At 45.1% G+C, this 20,406-nt stretch overlaps 1 protein-coding gene across 1 annotated transcript; it reads left to right on the top strand.

The window, feature by feature from the left end:
* Nucleotides 1-10,147: 10,147 nt before the first annotated feature.
* On the top strand, nucleotides 10,148-11,242 carry GPR6 (G protein-coupled receptor 6). The gene has a single exon (XM_046674496.1). The coding sequence runs from the start codon at nucleotides 10,151-10,153 to the stop codon at nucleotides 11,240-11,242; it is 1,092 nt and encodes a 363-aa protein (XP_046530452.1). The 5' UTR covers nucleotides 10,148-10,150.
* The last annotated feature ends 9,164 nt before the right edge of the window (nucleotides 11,243-20,406 follow it).

Below are 20,406 nucleotides of genomic sequence, written 5' to 3'. Positions count from 1 at the left end.
TTAGCAATCTCTCCTGGGTTTTAGAATCCTTCTGAAAAGATCAGGGGATTACATTTCGATAAGCATCCAGGGTGGCGACTTATCTTAGCAACAACTCAGAAATACCAGTTCCCGCTGGCTCTCATTTCACAGGCCTGCTTTATTTACCTGGTGCCCACAAGCGTGTCACAGAAAAGCGTCCTGCTTTCTGCTGTCCGCTCCCTGCTGTCTTCCTCAAGCGTTGATTCAAATCAACTCTCTGCTCTGAATCCTCCCCCGGGGCCCTGTTTCCCTTTTGCACCAAATCCAAGCTCTTCCACCGGACTTGTAGCATCCTGCAAAATCTGCTCTCTGCCCCTGACTGGTTGCCCGCTCCCCAGGCCACACGTTGCACCAAAGCCAAGATCCGTGGGGTCCCCTTCCCAGAGCTGAGGACTTTTTTGAGGAGGTGAGACTTTGAGAACCAAATGGATTCTCTCTCTCATAAGCTGTGTAACAGTGAATGTTATTTAACCCCTTTGAGCCTCTGTTTCCTCATTGTTAAATGGGAATAATAAAAATGGTCCCACAGAGGCACAGGTGGGCAAAATGGGGTCATGCACGTCAAGTGCCTTGCATTGCATCTGGCCCATGGCAAGGGACTAAGTGAATGTGACTTTCCTGTTTCCATCCCCTTCCCCTGTAATTACTTCTCTCTGTTTAGGGCTTCTTTTCTGCTCAGAGTTTGCAATGGGTTTTGTTCTAACCGGAGGCTGCTTGTTTGGGTCTGGTCTGTACTTGCTCCCACTGGGCTGGGCTGTTCCCTTGCCTGGAGCCTATTGACCTCCCTTGAAGCTGAGGTCCTACCCTCTGACCTCCCTGGGCTGGGGCTGGGCCAGAACTTGAGAGCTAGAGTCCCCCAATACCTGCCCAAAGGCTCTGCCGTCCTCATGCGCCAACGCCAACAGGCATTGGCCAGCGAGTTGTGCTTCTGCCACTCAGAGGAGACTGCAGCCTGCCTGCCTCAGGGCCCCTCCCAGAACCTTTATCTCCCCAGAAGATCTCAGTCCTCTCCCTTCTCTCATAAATGACATAAAAACACTCCTCCCAAGCCAGGTATGTGCCTTTCTCAGGGTAGAAGCCAATGTATATGTTATCTTTAAAAACCAACTTCATAAAAATGTGATACTCCTGAACAATCAAAACTAAAGTTCAAAAAGGAAAAATGGGGAAAATTTCCCTTAAGTTTGACATGCAAAGGATTAATATCTAGAGTAGACTTCCCCAGCTATATAAAAACAGCACTAAGTCCTAACAGGTAGACATTAAGAATAGATAATTCAAATAAGAAAAAAATGCAAACTGTTTAAAAGAAGAGAGACAAATGGTCAACCTTCGTGGTAATCAAGTAAATATAACTTAAATCATTAATGAGGTGCCACTTATGCCCACGGAACTGAAAGAACATTTTAAAATAATAAAACCCAGTGCTAGAAAAGCTGCCAAGAAACTGGTAGACTCACAGAGTGCTGCTGGCATTGGGAATTATTAGAGGCATTTTGAAAAGCAATTTGGCGGTGCCTTCCAAGAGCCATGACAATGTTCCTGCCCTTTGGCTGACAGTTTTCCTGTCAAGGTAATCATACAAAATAAAAATAATTATGTGCTCGAAAGTAATCTCTGTCGGGTTATCTACAACAGCAAAGATATAAACAATCTAAAGGTCTAACGGTAGGAGAATGGTAAATCAAACATCACTCTCGGTGCTCAATGTAGTATTGTGCAGCCACCAAAACGATAGCTGTAAAGACCCTTCCGTTTACCATCTCACTACTAGCTTGCGTCCTCCTCCCCAGATTTCATAAGGAGTTAGAAGCAATCTCTTGATTTCTTGGCTCTCCACTTAAAATTCACATGTATGGCCCCACCTGTACTCTTCATCCTTCCTGCCCTGGCCCTTTCTCAGCTTTCTCTCTCCACCTGCCGTGCAGACCCTTTCTGTCTCTGTTTCCCACCAGTTCACCCCCTCAAATACCTTCTTTCTCTAAAATCAACCCTGGCTTCTCAGCCATCTCTTTTCTCTTCAAATCTCTTCCACTTTTAAGGGAAAGCTCTCCCTTGAACCTACATCTCTATGTAGCTACTGCCCTATTGCTCTCTTCTCCTTCAAGCCAAACTCCTTCTAGAGACTTCTGCACTCCCCCTTCCCACCCCTCCTTTCCAGCCCGTTCACTTCAGCCTGGCTGCCCTCCAGCCTGCACTTTCACCAGAGTCACCAATAACCACCGAGCCGAGTTCAGCTAGTACTTTCTCTTCCTTGACCTTACCTCATTTGACCTCTCAGGGTATAATTTGGCCCTTCCTGAAACTCACTCTTCCTCTGATCTCCACACCACATGCTCTCCTCGCTGACTGAGGCTGGGTTTCCATGATAGGTCTTGCCTCTCTGCTCTTCTCAATTCCTCGATGCCTCTTCCTCCACCATCCTGTAAAGACTGTAATCCCCAAGGGACTGTCCTCGGTCCTCTTCACTTAGGTTCCTCAGTTCCCTTCAACTGGATTCAGACAAATGGGTTCAAATTCTGACTCCCTCACCTTCCAGCCCTCTGGCAAACTTACTTCACCCCTAGTCCGAAGTTTCTCTTCTATGAAATGAGGATAACAGGATCCACCCCATAGGATACCTTAGTAAATGGTACACATTCAATGAATGGTAGCCTTATTATTATTATTATTATTATTATTATTATTATTAGATACCCTAATCTACTCTTCCAGTCTAGACTCTTCATCGAGTTTCAAAGCAACCCCTCCATTCAATGTCCTAGTGGAGACATGCACATGGATGTCCTACCTCAAACTCACTGTGTCCCCAGTTGCATTAACCATTCTGCCCCTCCCCAATCCCACTCCAGTCCACACTTGAAAACTGGAGGTCATCTTTGATATCTTCTCTCCCTTTACCTGTGTCTGTCTCCCTCCCCACTTCCAGACATGTTCTGAAAAATACTCAAAGATGAATTCCCCAAGCTCATTTTCCAGTCACCAGAGTGGTGAGATGCTGAAATGGTGAATCCTGAAAATTCTGAGGTCCTAGCAGAGGGTAGAACTACAAGATGGAAGGAGCTGTGTCCTTGGGTTGACCATGTGAAAGGATGTCTGCCAGTCAGAAAATCTGTTCTGAATTTCATGTGAGTAAGAAACCACCCCCTAGTATGTTATACCACCAAGAGTTGAAGAGCTATCTTTTACAGCAGCCAGAGTTTTAAAACTAATATAATGTCCAAAACATCTGAAGGATCCGTCAACTTCCCCACTCCCCACCATCACTATCCCCTGGTGAGCCTTCAGAATCTCCTGTAGAGATTCCTGCAACAGCCTCTCAGTGGTTTGCCTGGATCCACTCTTGCCCTTCTCTAATCTATTGCCATATAACGTTGTTGGTGGGTCTCCGCAAGTTGTAAGAGGGACCCAGGTCTGATTACATCAACCATGCTTGCTTAGGAAAATCTGTCACTGGCTCCCGATTATTTTCAGGATAAAAATCCAACTCATACCGTGGTGTAGGACGCCCTTCATGAGTTGGTCTCATCTACCTGGTATATCTATGCTCCTGCCCTTTCATCTGACATGCCAGCCACAATTAACTACCCACAGTCCCAATGACCTGTGCCAGGTTCTCTTGACTTCACACCTTTGCACATGCAGCTCCCTCTGTCTGGACCACTTCCATAGATAGATAACTAGATAACTGTTCCTCATCCCTCAAGATTCAGCTTGGGCATCATCTCCTCTGAGAGGCCTTCTGATTCCTCTGAGCTGGGTGAGAGTCTTCTCCTGAGTGTCCCCATTACCCCTGTGATCACCTCTTTTATAACATGTACCACACTGTTCTCTTGGAATCTGTTTACTTGTTTCTGAGGACAGGCTCTTATTTTGGCATCTTCCTTTTCTGGTGCAATGTCTAGCATGTAGTAGGTGCTCAATAAATGCTTATTGAATGAATGAAAGACTAGGTAAAAGTAGGAGAGTAATTACATGTAAAATAGAAAAATGTTGGCAACATACACTTTATTACAAAGTGAAAACTTATATTGTACATTGTACACATAGTACACTGAATACTACGCAATATACCTACATAAAATATATGGGTTTGTGGATAAATTCTGGAAATAGTCATTCAATAGACATTTATTGAGTACCTATGATGGAAAGATTAATTAGAACTGGTCCATCCCCTTAAGAGGTTTACAATCTGGGGAGAAAAAAAAAACAATCCTGGTTAGCTGATAGGAATATAGGTGAATATTTTTCTTCCAAAATTCCCTTTAATTTTTTTACAATACATACATTTGAAGAACAGCTTACAAAACAGAAAAAGGCCATCTATCAGCTGCTGTTCACAGTAATATTGAAGGTATAAAATTCAGCCTCCATCATTTTAGACAGGTCTATCCAAAGGGAAAGCCTCCTTGAGTCTTGGAGTCTACAGACCTTCGCACACGTTGAATCAATGTTTGTCTTGCTTTCCCATGAGATTGTCAATATCTTATACACATGTACTTGCTGGAGTCCTGTGTGCCCTTGGACAACTCACTTCACCTCTCTGAACTTCTGCTGTCTCATCCTTAAGGAAAATAACCTGAAACTCTAAGTAATTGTTTCAAAGAATAAATTGAGATAATGAGTATGAACCCAATGTGTGAGCTTCAGAGCTCTTTGAAAATGTAAGGCATGGCAGAGTAGAAGACTGCCTCTGTGCTACTTTTCAAACATACCAATAGGACCAACTTTCTCATTCCCTTCTTCAGTACACCAGTAATCTAAGGAAAGATTATACAGTTCTCCATGCAACTCAGTAAAGTTATTTTCACTCTTTGTGATATAGGACGTATGTCTTTAAATGGTATTATTTTTCCTGATTTGTTTCTCATGCAAAATAAATGTTGCTCATCAATTGAATTAAATAAAAAATTTCATCTGCCCTGCACAGCGTTCTGCATCTCATGGACATGTAATGATAATGGTGGTGGTCTGTTGCTTTTCTAAATGTGCTGGAACCATCAGGTGATACTGACCTCCCTGGATCACAGCCCTTTGGAGTGAGCACTGCTCACCTGGCATGAAGCAGGAACATCCCTGATGTGTTTGGACATGCTGAGGAAGGAGGTACCTTGGACATTATGACATGACTGATGCCTGAGGGAGAGAGGAAACCCTAGGGACAAGTGAAAGCAGAAAAAAGGAAGTATTTTGAATATCACTCACTTATCTAAGCATGTGTCCCCAAAAGATTACACTCCATCCAACATCCTGGATCTGACAAACAGTGAAGAGCATTCAACGGCTCTTTGTGACTCCCGCCTCTTTCAGCAAGCGTCTTTCTTCACAACAGCTTCATACATCTCACTAAGCACCTGCTCTCTTCCTGAGCTGTCAGCACAAGTATCTCTGTACCACTAAATAGACTTATACTTCTCAGAAGAAAACTGTACCGCTTGTCTCTTAAGAACCAAGTAGAGGGAGCATGTGTGTGTGTGTGTGTGTGGTGTCTGCAGATGCTCAGAGAGAGAGGCCAGAATTGCTAGTATGGGTCTTTCCAATCTAGTTTTATAAGGTCTAGACAGTTTGGCTGACTGCAGCTCTGATTTTGTAAAACAGAATTGATTTGCAAAGATATGGGCCAGGAGAGGGCACAACTGGAAAATGGCTGTGAATTCAGAACAAGGAAGGGAGCAGATGCTGAGGTATCCTGAAATCAACAGCAGAATAGAAGGTCGAGAGCAATCAGAGTTTAAAGCTCCCTGATGGGACCACTGAGTTAATCAGGGCCAAGAAGGAACCAAGAGTCAGGCTTCGTCTTCTGCCTTAAAGGAGGTTCTGTGTGAGGGTGAAAAATAAAAAGTCTGCAAGGACGGGCCCGGTGGCGCAGTGGTTAAGTTCACATGTTCCGCTTCACTGGCCCGGGGTTCGCTGGTTCAGATCCCAGGTGTGGTCCTATGTACCGCTTGTCAAGCCATGCTGTGGTAGGCATCCCACAGATGGGCACGGATGTTAGCTCAGGGCCAGTCTTCCTCAGCAAAAATGAGGAGGATTGGAGGCAGATGTTAGCTCAGGGCTAATCTTCCTTAAAAAAAAAAAGTCTACAGAGGAGGTCTAGTTAGTACCTTAAATCTGAAATTACACTAAGCAACGTGAAGCTGGATTGTTGCGAAAATTCCTTTTTACAACTGTTCCAAAATCTGAATCATTATTTCAGGAGTTCTACTGCATGCTAACCTAGCAAGGAAATTGTAAGATTGCTTAGATGAGTGTTCTCAACCCTGGCTTTTCATTAGAGTCTTTAGGAAATTCGATGCCTTGTCCTCACTCCAGACCAAATAAATCAGTATCTCTGTGTCAGGAATCCAGGAGTGGGTAGTTCTTAAAAGCTTTCTAGGTAATTGCAATGTGCAGCCAGGGCTGGGAACCACTGAGTTAGACTGAGACAGACAAGAGAAACCCAAAGGAGCCAGAGAAAGAGTTGTGGTTGAGACGTTGTGATTCCTGGGCATAACCTCAGACAGCGATACACTGGAGCACCAGAGATACCTTGTGCACGTCACAGAGTTGGCACTATGAGTTTAACCTGTAACAACAAACCAGAAATCAAACTTCACACATCCCAAAACATAACAGGGACCAGACAAGTTGGTGGATGAATAATACATTTAGTTGTGTGTTTTGGTCAAGTATCAAGTATTCACCTAATAGAAATTCACTCACAGCGGCTCAAGATTAGGAAGGTTTGTGGCAGAGACACAAATGGGAATTTCAAGGCTTCTAGGGATCTAGACTGCCAGAGCCAGGAACCAGACATTCAGGGACTGAGGTTCTTCCCTCCGTCTCTCAGTCATTTGATCTCCTTCGTCTTGGTTCCTCTCTGCACGTCTGTTTCATTCTTGAATTGCAATGGGCTTTCTCTGAGTACTCATTTCACACGAGGCTCAACGTGACTGCTTAACCCTAATTTATCATGATCTTTCAGGTCCAGAGCCCAACACTGACTGACCATTGTCACAATGTTTCTTACTTCAAATTTTCAAGGAGAGGAATTTGGTCCAGCAAATTTGGTCCACAGCAAAGGATGGCTGGTCTTGTCCAGCCTTGAATCAAGTGTTAATCTCCTCCTAAAAGTTAGGCTGGGGATAGTAAACGTCATATGGTTCACAGGCTGAACATTCTAGGAGACCATTGGAAGAGTAGGCACTTGTGAGGAGCTGTGGACAGAGCAGACAATAAAGTATATCTAACACCCATCCATAAACAGTGAACAACACACTTTTCTTCTTTCCCATCTTCTAGTCCCAGTAGATGGGTGGGCATGGGGGAGATAAGGAGGAGCTTGAAAGAATGTGCCCTGTCTGCTCTCAGGACCCAGCTAGCATCTGAGAGAGGTAACCAGAGACTGGCATGACCCAAAGACAGTCTACATACCCTCAACCAGTGTTTATGTACATGATTCTACAGGTGTTGTCTTCCTCCTGAAACCACTGATAAGTCCATTCTTGGCAATGGTGAAAGCCTGAGGATGTCCAAAACACAGGATCTCTGTTTGTTCAATTTTAATCCCACACTTTCTGCTCCATTGTGGCATGCAAAAATGTAACACATCTAGACATTAAGAAGGATTCTCCTCCCCTTGGGCCTTTATCTGATCATTTGGAAAATTTACGATTAACATGTTATTACAGTGATTTGACAGTTCACTTGACAGCTCTGAAATAACATTCTTGGCTTTTTGATGGCAATCTTTTACTGAAACTCAAAATGGCTCTTTTCAGAAACTTAGAACTGCAGCCAATTTGGGGGTTCGTGAAAATAGCAGTCTGAGAATTTTATAAACTCCCCAAATGGAGAGATTGCGTGTAAGTTCATTGTATGGACCAACACTGGCTATTCCAGCAAAGAATTGAAGAATCCTACCACTCCTTCTTTCCTCTAGTTAAGTTCAGCTGCATTGAGGCAGAGGGCAGGAATAGTCTAGACTTGGGGGGCATGTTTAGAGGGAGCAGGTCAAGGTAAAAAGTCACCTCCCACTCCAGTCTGAGTATATCTTTTTCCTTTTTAATCCCCGGGGCTAGTGGCAAAGCGAGGCCTGGAGTGGGGAGAGGGTGCACAGGGAATATAGAGGAAGCACCAATAACAATTGTTGTCTATTTTCACCTTGCCTAGAGCATATGGTCCCTGAAAATCATGGATGTGGCCTCAGTGTAATGCCATCATGCCAATATTCAATCATTTATTTTAAAGCCTTGGATGGAGCCAACTATTTTAGCTTTTGCTCAAGTACAGCTATTAGAGATTCTGGCTGGTTAAAAAAGAAGAAGCAGAAATCTAATACTTGTATTTTACTGACAAAACAAAACACCTTTAAACCAAAAGGATGATTTATCTGGGCTGAAAATAAAACTCCTGCCTACTGAAGTCTGGTGCAGCTGAGTTATCACTATTTTCATCCTGTAATTTGTTTTATAGGGTACTAATTAACAGGGCAAAGTCTGTTGCCAGGAAAGTAAATCACATTTTGCTGTTTTCTTCTTTTCTAACAAGACACAGACCTGGTCTTTAATTAAAGAGCAAGTTCCAAGGGCACTCTCAGCTACTGAAATTGGGAAACCTTCAGCTGGGAAGATCATGGTGAAACCTGCTGTGTAAAGTTCAAGAAAGATAGTGGGAGAGAGAAAGGAATGGGGGTCAAGAGGGGACAACTGCACAGGTAACCTTCCAAAGAAAAGATTGTTTTCCTTGATATCCTGTCTTTTCTCTGCTCCCCACAACTCTGCATTTCTCACACTGTACCTCAAACATCCTTTAAGAAAAGCTCTCTGCCCCTCTGGCTCCCCACCAGTTCATTCCCATCTACAAAGCAGTACTATTTATTTTTTTAAAGCTAGTCACTCTGCTGTCAGACCGCCCTGCTCCAACCTCCCCCTTCTCCTTCTTCTTTGACCTGGCCTCCTCAGTGACATTTGACCGTGGACTTTGCTGCCAGGCCAGCGCAACTCATTCCCTCACCCCTCCCCTCCCAGCTCACCCTCCTCGCCCGGCCTCAGAGTCTTCTTCACTCCTTTCTCCCTCTCCTTCTCTTTTCCCAACCCATTCCTGGAGGTTCTGGACTGGAAGCTGCCGCTCCGGCTTCTCCTCCCTCCTTGAACCCTCTGAGACATTGTTTGGGGGAGAGGAAACCAGGAGGGGGTACTGATGGGCGGGCGAGGAGAGCCAGTGCCGGGCTAGCACTCGGGAGCCAGGAGCCTGACGTCACCGCGTCCTGCCTGTCAATCTCCAGCAGGCGCGCTGCTCTTAGCCGCCTTTTCTGCCGCTGACTGTGTGTCTCACTCTCGGCGCGGGCACAGCCACAGGCGCCCGGCGCTCCTCTCCGCGCCGGCCCCGGCCGCCTCGCAGGCATCGGTTCGGTCTGCACCGGGAGTGCAGCCTGGTGCCCCGCCACAGCGCTCATGATCAGAGTCTTCGTGAAGCCCTGACTCCCCAGGTGAGCAGCCGGGCTCCCGAGAGGAACTTGGAGGGTGTGCAGAGAGGAAGGGGTGAAGGATGGCCAAGGGATGAATCCTTCCCGAAGCCAGAGATATGGAGCCAAGCTTGACTCCACACCCTCCCGCTGCACACATCACCCCAGCTTCTGTCCCCTCAAGCAGCCTTCCCAGGGGTCTCTGTGGCTTCCAGAGCCCGCTGGGCTCGGCGATCGAAGAAACTTCGCTTTCAGCACCGCGGACAGCGACTCCGCAGCCCAGTTTGGGAGAAGGCCCTGACCCCGCTGGCCAGGGCCCCAGCGGGACTGGCTGAGGCTGTCACCCCTAGCTCGGTGCATATGGGCGAGTGTGCAAATAGGGGCACACTTACGGGATTGATCGGTGTGCCTGTGAGTGCATGTTATCCGTGTGTATATCTGTGCAAAAAGTCAGATATCCGTGCGGGCACCCATGTGCGTTTCACTTGCTCACTCGTTCAACAGGTATTTATCTATTTGTGGTTCTCACTTAACCACTGCTTCCTCGCTCTGCTCTGGGGTCCCAAGGTGGGATGGGCAACATGAGCGGGGCACCTGCGCCGGAGGAAGTTCCCTGGCGGCTTGAACCGCACACCTAACGCTTGCTCTCCCTCCCCAAACAGGGTGCAGTGTCCGGCCGCGATGAACGCGAGCGCCTCATCGCTCAACGAGTCCCAGGTGGTGGCAGTGGCGGCCGAGGGAGCGGCGACAGCGGTTACAGCGGCAGGGGCGAGGGACGCCGGTGAATGGGGGCCCCCTGCGGCGGCACTGGCGCTGGGGGGCGGCGGCGCGGCTAACGGGTCGCTGGAGCTGTCTTCGCAGCTACCCGCGGGGCCGCCCGGGCTGCTGCTGTCAGCGGTGAATCCATGGGATGTGCTGCTCTGCGTGTCGGGAACGGTGATCGCAGGCGAAAACGCGCTGGTAGTGGCGCTCATCGCGTCCACTCCAGCGCTGCGCACGCCCATGTTCGTGCTGGTGGGCAGCCTGGCCACTGCCGACCTGCTAGCGGGATGCGGCCTCATTCTGCACTTCGTGTTCCAGTACGTGGTGCCCTCCGAGACCGTGAGCCTGCTCATCGTGGGCTTCCTCGTGGCCTCCTTTGCTGCTTCGGTCAGCAGCCTGCTAGCCATCACGGTGGACCGTTACCTGTCCCTCTACAACGCACTTACCTACTACTCCCGCCGGACCCTGTTGGGCGTGCATCTTCTGCTCGCTGCCACCTGGACGGTGTCCCTAGGCCTTGGGCTGCTGCCGGTTCTTGGCTGGAACTGCCTGGCGGAGCGCGCCGCCTGTAGCGTGGTGCGCCCGCTCACTCGCAGCCACGTGGCGCTGCTCTCCGCAGCCTTCTTTGCTGTCTTCGGCATCATGCTGCACCTGTATGTGCGCATCTGCCAAGTGGTTTGGCGCCACGCGCACCAGATCGCGCTGCAGCAGCACTGCCTGGCGCCGCCCCACCTAGCCGCCACCAGAAAGGGCGTGGGTACGCTGGCCGTGGTGCTAGGCACTTTCGGGGCCAGCTGGCTGCCCTTTGCCATCTACTGTGTGGTGGGCAGCCACGAGGACCCTGCTGTCTACACCTACGCCACCCTGCTGCCCGCCACCTACAACTCCATGATCAATCCTATCATCTATGCCTTCCGCAACCAGGAGATCCAGCGCGCCCTGTGGCTCCTGTTCTGTGGCTGTTTCCAATCCAAAGTGCCCTTCCGCTCCAGGTCCCCCAGTGAGGTCTGAAGGCTTCCTCGGTCCTCTCGCCAACACCACACCCCCAACAAGCCAGCCTTTGATGAGCTTCTCGGTGGCTGCTGATGAACTCCGAGATCCCGATAGTGTGACTCTGACTTTGGAAAGAAAGAAAGAGAGAACAAATTCACATGCAACAAACTCACAAGGACAAAGAGGCTTGTTGGCACTTTACATATACAGTGTATACATGTGTACATATATATACAAATATTTGTATCTTCTGGAGGCGTTCAGGATGTGGAGTTTCCTATTCTGTGAAAAAAATAACAAAGATGTGGCTGTATACTCAAATTGTACATCACATTTGTCAAGTGAAGACATTCCAATACTGCTTAATTATAGCACTTTTTTTTTAGCTGCTGAACTGCCGAAACAGTGTTGCTGTTTTCAAGGTCAGGGGAAAATGAGTTGAAGGTGTATTTTTGTTTTATGTGATAGAATATTTTGCTGCACATGCATCAGTAAATCATAACATATTTTGTACACAAATAAACACATTATAAAAATGTAATTTGGGGTATGTGGCTGACTATAAAATTATTATTTAAGAGCTGAATTATTAGTGCATTTACTTTAAGAGTTTATTATGTATTAACTCCCTCCCGTGAAAATCTTAACGTAAAAAATCGTATGCATTTGAACGTTGTTCATAAATTGTCACTGAAATACCTAATCCAGATAATGGGAAGAGGGCAGGAAGGAATTAACACATTCACGTAACAGTATTCACAGGACACTAAAGGATTATTAGTGTTAGTGCTAATTAACCTACTCCCTTAGTTGCTGGATTTAGAAGACAAGGCCCAGAAGATGTCTGAAACCATTCCTCCATCTTACCACAGGTGCACTTCTGAATCCTGAAACCACAACTGTGAGTTGTAGTTTTCCCAGTCTGGAAAGAATTTTAAGTGTTGAAAATTCTTAATGACTAAGTCTACTCCTTGCTGGCCAGGTCTTATAGCAAAATGCACAGGCATAAAATAAAGAAATTCTTCTAAGACAGGATTCCAAGATATATCATGTTCATGAGGTAGATGAAGGCATGCCAGCTGCGCCTCTTGCGGCACTCAGCTCCGAAACACACAGCATTAAGATCCTCAAGAACTAAACTTTCCTGTTCCACCTATGGGTGTGAGTCATAGTTAAATCGTTCCCCTCCTCCTCTTCTTACAGGATGATGTGAGGGTAGATAAGAAACCGTGTGGACATGCTCTGAGTACCAGTGAAGAAATACACACACAAGCACAAGGTTATTGGTCTTAGGCCTTAGAAAAATACACACAAGCAAACTTTTTCACACAGCCCACAAATATTTATTGAATGCCTACTATCTGCTAGACACAATTCCAGGGCTGGGAATACAGAAGTGAACCAGATAGACAAAAAGTCTCTGTACTCACAGTGTTACATTCTAGTGGGGGAGATGGCCTATGAGCAAATAAACAAATATATAGAAAGAGATCTATTGTAAAGAAATGGTTCATGCAATTATAGAGGCTGAGAAGTCCCCAGATGTGCAGTCAGCAAGCTGGAGATCCAGGCGAGCTGATGGTGCAGTTCCAGTCTGAGTCCAAAGGCCTGAGAACCACGAGAGCCCACGGGCCCTAGACCCAAGAAGAAATGATGTTTCAATTCAAGACCAAAGGCAGGAAAATACCAACGTTCCAGCTCAAGCTATTTAGGCAGCAGGAGTTCCTGCTCACTCACCCCTTTTGTGTTTTTTTTTTCCTTCTGGTCTTCGATTGATTAGATGAGGCCCACCTACATCAGGGAGGCCAATCTGCTTTACTCGGGCTACTGAGTCAAATGTTAATCCCTTCCAGAAATACCCTCACAGACTCATTCAGAATAAGGTTTGACCAAATGTCTGGGCCCCCCTGTGGTCCAGCAGGGTGACACATATAAAATTAATCATCACAACAAAAGAGCACAAGAATCCAAAATAAAGGAGAAAAGGTGTTTAAGGAAGGAGTAGTCAACTAGGTCAAACGTTACTGAGAGAATAAGCAAAATGAAATTAAAAATAATGACTATAGATCCAGCCCTGATGGTCTAGTGGCTAAAGTTCTGGAACTCTCACCTCTTCCACAGCCTGGGTTCACTTCCCAGTCATGAAACCACACCACACATCTGTCAGTAGCCATGCTGTGGTGGCAGCTCATATAGAAGAACTAGAAGGACTTACAGCTAGATATATACAATCACGCACTGGGGCTTTGGGGAGGAAAAAAAAAAAAAGGAAGAGGATTGGCAACAGATGTCAGCTCAGGGCAAATCCTACCCTGCAAAAAAAGTAATAATAATTTACAGATTTTGTAATGTGAAAGTCATTGGTGAAGTTGACAAGAGAAACTTCAGGAGAATGAAGGGGGAAGAAAAGCTTGACTGTCAAAAGTACAAGAGAAAATGCATGAGCAATCTAGTCTCCAACATCTTACAACAAAGCTGTTACCTTTTTAACACTATAAAACACACTAAGTTTTATAGACATATAGTTTCATAGTGTCTGTAAATTTAGAGCCAGGAAGATCAGCATTATCGCTCATTCATCAAATTAACATTTCTAGAGAGCTAACCTTCATAGACTATTCAGCATCATCAGACACTGTTTCAGGCCCTATCAGCATCTGGAAAGCATTCAAGCAGACTGCAATAACAAAAGCTCTGGCTGCAAACTTTTCCCAACATGTGGTGGGGAAAATAACATAATTTCAGAGATGGATCAAAGTCAATATTGCCATATATTTTATAATTACAGAGAAAAACATTTTGTAATCAGCAAATTAAGAAACGTCAACACTAGGATAATAAGACAGAGACCATGGATCTGACTTCAATCGCTTGGTATTAATATTCAAAATCAGCCCTAGTCCTAATCAAAATGTTTAAGAGAGCCAAGAACACGAAGATACTAAACAATCAGGTTGTTAATAGCCCTAGCTTATGCAGTTTGCTGGCTGGATAATGTCACCAGGCTTGATATTAACCAACCTGATGATGTGAGGATATAAAACTGCAGGTAGATTTTGAAACATTTCTATGGAGGAAGGTCACATATTCATCTGAACTATCAGATACAAACGATCTCCTATTATTCAAGACCCTATGCTAGGTGCTGGAATCACAGCGTCTTTGAGAAAAGCAAGATTCATTCAAATGTCCAACTACCTACCTACTTTGCTGTCTAAATAGGTATCCTAAACTTAACACATTTAAAATTGGGTTGTTGATTTTTACCCCAAAATCTGCTCTTTCTCCCTCCTTTATCATCTAAGTTAATGGCAGTGTCTCGTTATTCAGGCCAGAAACCTTGGAATCACACTTACCCTTTTCTTTCTCTCATACCTCTCATCCAGTGTGGATGCCTATTGCTTTTACTTTAAAAATATACTCAGAGTCCAGTCAGTTCTCACCATCTCTACCACTATCATTATCTCTTATCTGCGTTACTCTATGGCCTTCACTGTGGTCCTCTGGCATCAGTTCTTGCACCCTTTAGTCTATTGTCTACACAGTGGCTCACCCCCACAAGCAGTTGCTCCCTTGACTACCCTTCACATCCAGGCACGAGCCCATGAGCAGTACAGTCTATATCAAAAGAACAAACTTGAGGAAGAGTTATTTAGGCCCCAGAAATAGGCCTTGCATAAGGATTTCTTGAGTGAGGAACTCCAGGGTCCTGTGTATCTGGTGCCTGGTCTAGAAGGGGGGACATAGTCTCTTCAGCCCCGAAAGAAGGAGAACAGCTGGAAGAAGCCTAGAGCAGAGGCCTCTACAGCATGAGGCCCAGGGCGAGGTACCACTTAGCCCAGGGTATTGGTTTCCTGTTGCTGCTGTAACAGATGACCACAAACTTGGTAGCTTCAAACAATACCTATTTATTCTCTAACTGTTATGAAGATCATAAATCTGAAATACATTTCACTGGGCTGAAATGAAGATGTCACCAGGGCTGCGCTCCCTCTGGAGGTTCTAGGCAGAGAATTTGTTTCCTTGCCTTTTCCAGCTTTTAGAGTTGCATTTTTTGGCCTGTGGCCCCAAAGCCAGCACTGTCTTATCTTGCTTAAGTGGTTACATTGCCTTCTTCTGTAGTCAAATCTCTCTCTGCCTCCCTCTTATAAGGACACTTATGATTACATTTAGGACTTGCGTAGATAATCCAGGATGACATCGCCATCTCAAGATCCTTAACTTAATCACATCTGCAAAGTCTCTTTTGCCATATAAGATAGCAGTTACAGCTCTGAGAGCAGTATCAATGAAAAGTGCAATAATAAAGGCATACACAGAGTGGTAAGGATCCCATGGGAAAGTCAGGGAACTCCTGTGGAAGACTCCTCTAGGGAGGCAATACTAAGCTGAGTCTAGAAAAACTAAAGAAATTTGCAAGGCAAAGGACATCAAAAGGGGGTGTTCCAGACTGAGAAGACAACATGGAGCACCAAAGCATGGCCCATTCAGAGAAATGCAGGCCATTCAGTATGGCTGGAGTGTATAAGATTTAGAGTCTAGAAGAAAAGTGGCAGGAGATAAGTCTGGAGAGGTAGGCAGGAGCCAGATCACAAGAAAGCAGTGTTGGGAATGGATTGCAGATAAGAAAGACTGGAAGCCAAGAGACCACTTTGGAGGCTGGTTGCAGCAATCCAGGTGAGAAGTGATGTTGGCATCAGCTAAGAAGGGCATAAGGAGTGGGGAGAAGGAGATGGACTCAAGAGATCTCAAAGAAGTAGAGTGTCTCCCACTAAGTGAGTAATTGTGGGGGTTGAGGACAGTGTTGGAGTCAAGGATGTTCAACTGGGGGGTTCACTGAGATGAGAACAAAGGGGGACAGGCAGATTTGAGGAAGAGGATGCTGAATAAAGTTTGTTACATATTAGATGTCAGGATCTGTGGGATATCCAAGCGGAGGAAGCTGGCCCTGTGACTTGAGGGTTCACAAGGATGGCAGGAATGGAGACACAATTTCAGTAGTCATCAATCTTAAGGTAGAAGTGAAGTCATGGGGGTAAAGGAGAAGAAGCCATGGTCACAGTCTGGACACAATAACATATGGGAGTACAGTGAAGGAAAGCAAAAGAGAAAAGGAGACCAAAGAGGAGCATCCAGGGGAGACCCTTGGAAAGCCAAGAGAAAAAATCTTTAGGAAGGAAGTGACCAACTGTGGAGGCAGCCCAGAGGTCAAGTAGGAAGAGTTAGACTTAGGAACATGGTGGTCATTGGTGACCTAAGTGAGAGCAGCTTCAATGGAGAGTGGGATGAAAGCCAGATTGCAGTGGATTGAGGAGGAAATGGGAATTTCCCAACTGTTTTTCAATAAACTTAACTTTAAATGGAAGGAGAGAGAAAGGGCGGTACCCAGAGGGAAATACGGGGTCACAAGATAGTCTTTGTTTTGTTTTACTTCTTAAAGATGGGCAAGAATTTAATATATTATTATACTGAGGAGCAAGTACCATATAATTGGAAAATAGGATGATAGCAGAGAGAAAAAGATGATTGACAGAGTGAGGCTTCACAGGAGGAGAATGGGGGCCAGGGCATCGCATCAGGGGGAGAGAGGGACTCAGACAGGAGGAGGTGGAGACACAGCTCCCTGTTCTGACAGGAGGCAAGGTGGGCATGATTGGTACTGATAGAGCTAAGTTTATAGGTGGTGGGAGGAAGTTCACAGAGTTTCTATCTGACAACCTCAATTTATCTGAAGGAGGAGTGCCAGTTAAGAGACTATTGCAAGAAGTATCAAGAACCCGAGTTGACAACACTGGGAGCAAAGCTGTGAACTTGGGATAGAGTAATCATTTATCAAAATTAAAGGTCAGACCATACCAAGTATTGCAAGGATGTGGAGCAATTGGAGTTCTCATATATCGATGGTGGGAATGTAAAATGGTACAAACAGTTTGGAAAATACTTTGGTGGTTTCTTAAAAACATAAGCATACTTCTACCATACAACACAACCATTCCACCCCTAAGTATTCACCCAGGAGTAATTAAAGCATATGTCCATATAAGGATTTGCATGTGAGTGTACATAGCATCTTTATGTATAACAGCCAAAAGCTGGAAACAACTCAAATGTCCATCAACAGGTGAGTGAATAAAAAAATTGTGGTACATCCACATAACAGTGTGTTACTCAGAAAGTAAAAGGAATAAACTATTGATACATGCAACCACATGGATGAATCTCCAAATAATATATGCTGAGTGAAAGAAGTCAGGCAAAAAAGAGTACGTTGTAAGATTCTGTGTACATAAAATTCTTGAAAATATATAGTGATAGAAAGCCAATCAATACTTGGAACTAGGAGAGCAGAGATGGGAAAAAGAGAGAGGCCGGGATCGCCAAGGGACAAAAGGAAACTTTTGGGGCTGATGGATCGGTTCCTTATCTTAATTGTGATGATAATTTCGTGGGTGTCTACATATGTAAAAATCCATCAAATTGTACACTTTAAATACGTATAGTTTTTTACTTGTCAATTACACCTCAATAAAGTTGTAATAAATAGATGGTCAGGAAAAGAATCATAGTAAAATAGCAGCTGATTAAAAATAATTCCATATGAAAATAAACGGCAAAACTCCAATATGACATGGCTTATTAGTCTAAACAGACTAAGTTATGCTACAGTAACAGACAATCCCCCAAATCATAGTGGCTTAACACAACAAAGTTTTCTCACTTGTGTAATGTTAACTGTACTGCCTGGGAAACTTCCCAAGGCAACTGTTTTCTATGCAGCAAGATAGCCATCCGTTTTTCGGCTCTATCCCCACGACATGAGGCCTTCTCTGCAACCACTGGGGCAGGGGAAGGGAGCACTGGAGGATCTCACACCAGCAATGAAATGCCTTGGCCCATAAATGACACTTTCACTCATAGCCCACTGGGCAGAACTAGTCACATAGCCCCACCTAACTACAAGGGGGTAGGGAAATGACTCCTGAGTGCTCCAAAGAATGGCAAATCAGAAATGGAGGAATTCGAGAAGATTTTGCCACTCATGGCTTCAAGAGCACATACGTTGTCTTTGCCATTAGAAACTGGACATCAAGTTGCAGACAGAGAAGAGATTCCCAAGATAATTCAAACTCAAACACACACACCAGTACTATTTCAGACTAGACTGAAGTTTGTAGTCCTTTGATAAAACTTGTGTAATGAAGCTGTTGAGTTCAGTCAGCAGAACATAGTATAAAAAAGCTAAGACTTGAGGTGAGCATAAGGGAAGTGCTATTCCAGAGAGGAGCCCGATTTTCTAACTCAGCAGACGTTGCCCGTGGTCACACAAGAAGGGGAGAACTCTGAAGGCTGAACACAAACCCTTCTCTGCAAACAGACGAACAATCCTGAGCCCGTGTTGTTGGATGTGTTGTTGCAATATTGTAGACATGAAAATTGAGGAAAGGAATGCTAATTGATGGTGGTCAGAGGACCCAGAAATATCTGAATTCCACCCACAACCTTACTAAGCCCTTTAGGGAAACAGTGAGGGACAATATCCAGTCAAAATTAATAGTTGTTACAGAGAGGGTGGGAGGGAGTAAGTTTTCTGTGACTGTGAGCTGTGGCTTTGGCACGTAACCTAAACGTAGAACATCTTTGGAGACTGGGCTGGGTCATAGAAACTCCTTTTTCCTTAAGCCAGGCAGGTCTAAACAGACTCGGTCTAAAGCTTGCCTTGCTTTGCCCAACTTAATCTCTCAATATTCAAACCGAGATCTCAGATCTTGCCATCAATGATTACAAAACAAGCCAAACCAACACCAAACTTCCAGACCAGGGAGAAGAGAATCTGAATGAGAGAGAGAGACCCACCCAGTAGCCAGTTAGCCTGGACCTAGTTGCCCCAGAGGATAGCGCCACTTACTAGAGGGACCAATTGGATCAGGTCTCCTGCACCTTGACGGTGGAGTGAAAAGCAACATGGAGAGAGAAGGAGAAGAGTATCTTACAGCGTGCAGTCTCCTAACTTTTGAACCAGCTGTGAGAACTTGGGCAAATTCTGTACAGTGGGAATCATAATAGTAACTACTTTCTAGGCTTGTTGTAAGGACTAAAAGAGTGAATATACAAAGTTAGAATAGAGCCTAGCACATAGCAGCATTATATATGCCTTAGCTGACATTATGGTTAATGTTGTTGTCGTTGTTATAAGCAGGCTTTACCAATGTTGAATTTCATGAAGTCTAGATTTATTGCCTTAGGTGCATTTGCTTTTCAAGTTTCCCTCTATTGTTCCCATAAAATGGTTTTTACATGTTACCTGTTTGCAGTAAGCTGCCAGTCTCAAAGACTGCCGTTTCAACATCTTAGCTGCTGCTCTGAAAATCATATGAATACAACATATGATATTTATATAATATTGTTTGATACATAGTTAAGATTTATCTCCAAAGCAGCAGTCCAAATCAGTATTATGCCCATTCTTTCCAATAGACTAAAATTGAGATCCATGTATTTGCTGTAAAACATTGATCTTTAATTTTCAAATAGAACCTTGATACTTGGGAACACCTGAGTAGAATAACATTAACACTGATTATATCATCTCTGCTTCCCCCAAACCAGAAACTAACCAGCAAACACATACATTCTTTTTGTCTCTCTGTCTCCATCTCTCTCTCTCTCACACACACACACACACACACTCACACACCGTGTACCTGGGAGTCCCCTGTGACTTCCCAGCACTCACTCACTCAGAGGACATACTGCACACCCAGTAGTAGTGTGCGTTCAGGATGCTCAGCAGCACTGGATTATTTTCTAGAGAAATGTAGCTGTAAGAAAGGAATTTGTTAGGATCAACCGCAGCGGTGTACAAAACCAGCAGAGCCAACTTTCCCAGCCAGAGTAGTGGCTGGATGAACACATTTGAATACAGACAGGCAGGTAGAAGGAAGCGGGGAGGACCTAACATCACTAAGAGAATTCTCTGAGCACAGTTACTTATCAGTCTAGGTATGCTGTGTTGGGGGGAAACAATCTATGTATTACAGGCCATTTGAGTGTGCAAGTGAGAGCCACGTCCTGGAAGGCTCCCTGTGTGTGACGGGCTAAGTCATTGTGTAACCAAACCCAAGAATGATTACAGGGCCTTGCAGTGGGGTGTTACTGTAATATTCAAGCAAGCCTTGTATTAA

The sequence above is a fragment of the Equus quagga genome, chromosome 11 (assembly GCF_021613505.1).
Source record: "Equus quagga isolate Etosha38 chromosome 11, UCLA_HA_Equagga_1.0, whole genome shotgun sequence".
Classification (NCBI taxonomy): domain Eukaryota; kingdom Metazoa; phylum Chordata; class Mammalia; order Perissodactyla; family Equidae; genus Equus; species Equus quagga.
This window is presented reverse-complemented; position numbering and strand designations above follow the sequence as displayed.

Coding starts and splice junctions, on each gene's coding strand:
- GPR6 (XM_046674496.1), top strand. CDS start 10,151: ATGAACGCGAGCGCCTCATCGCTCAACGAGTCCCAGGTGGTGGCAGTG.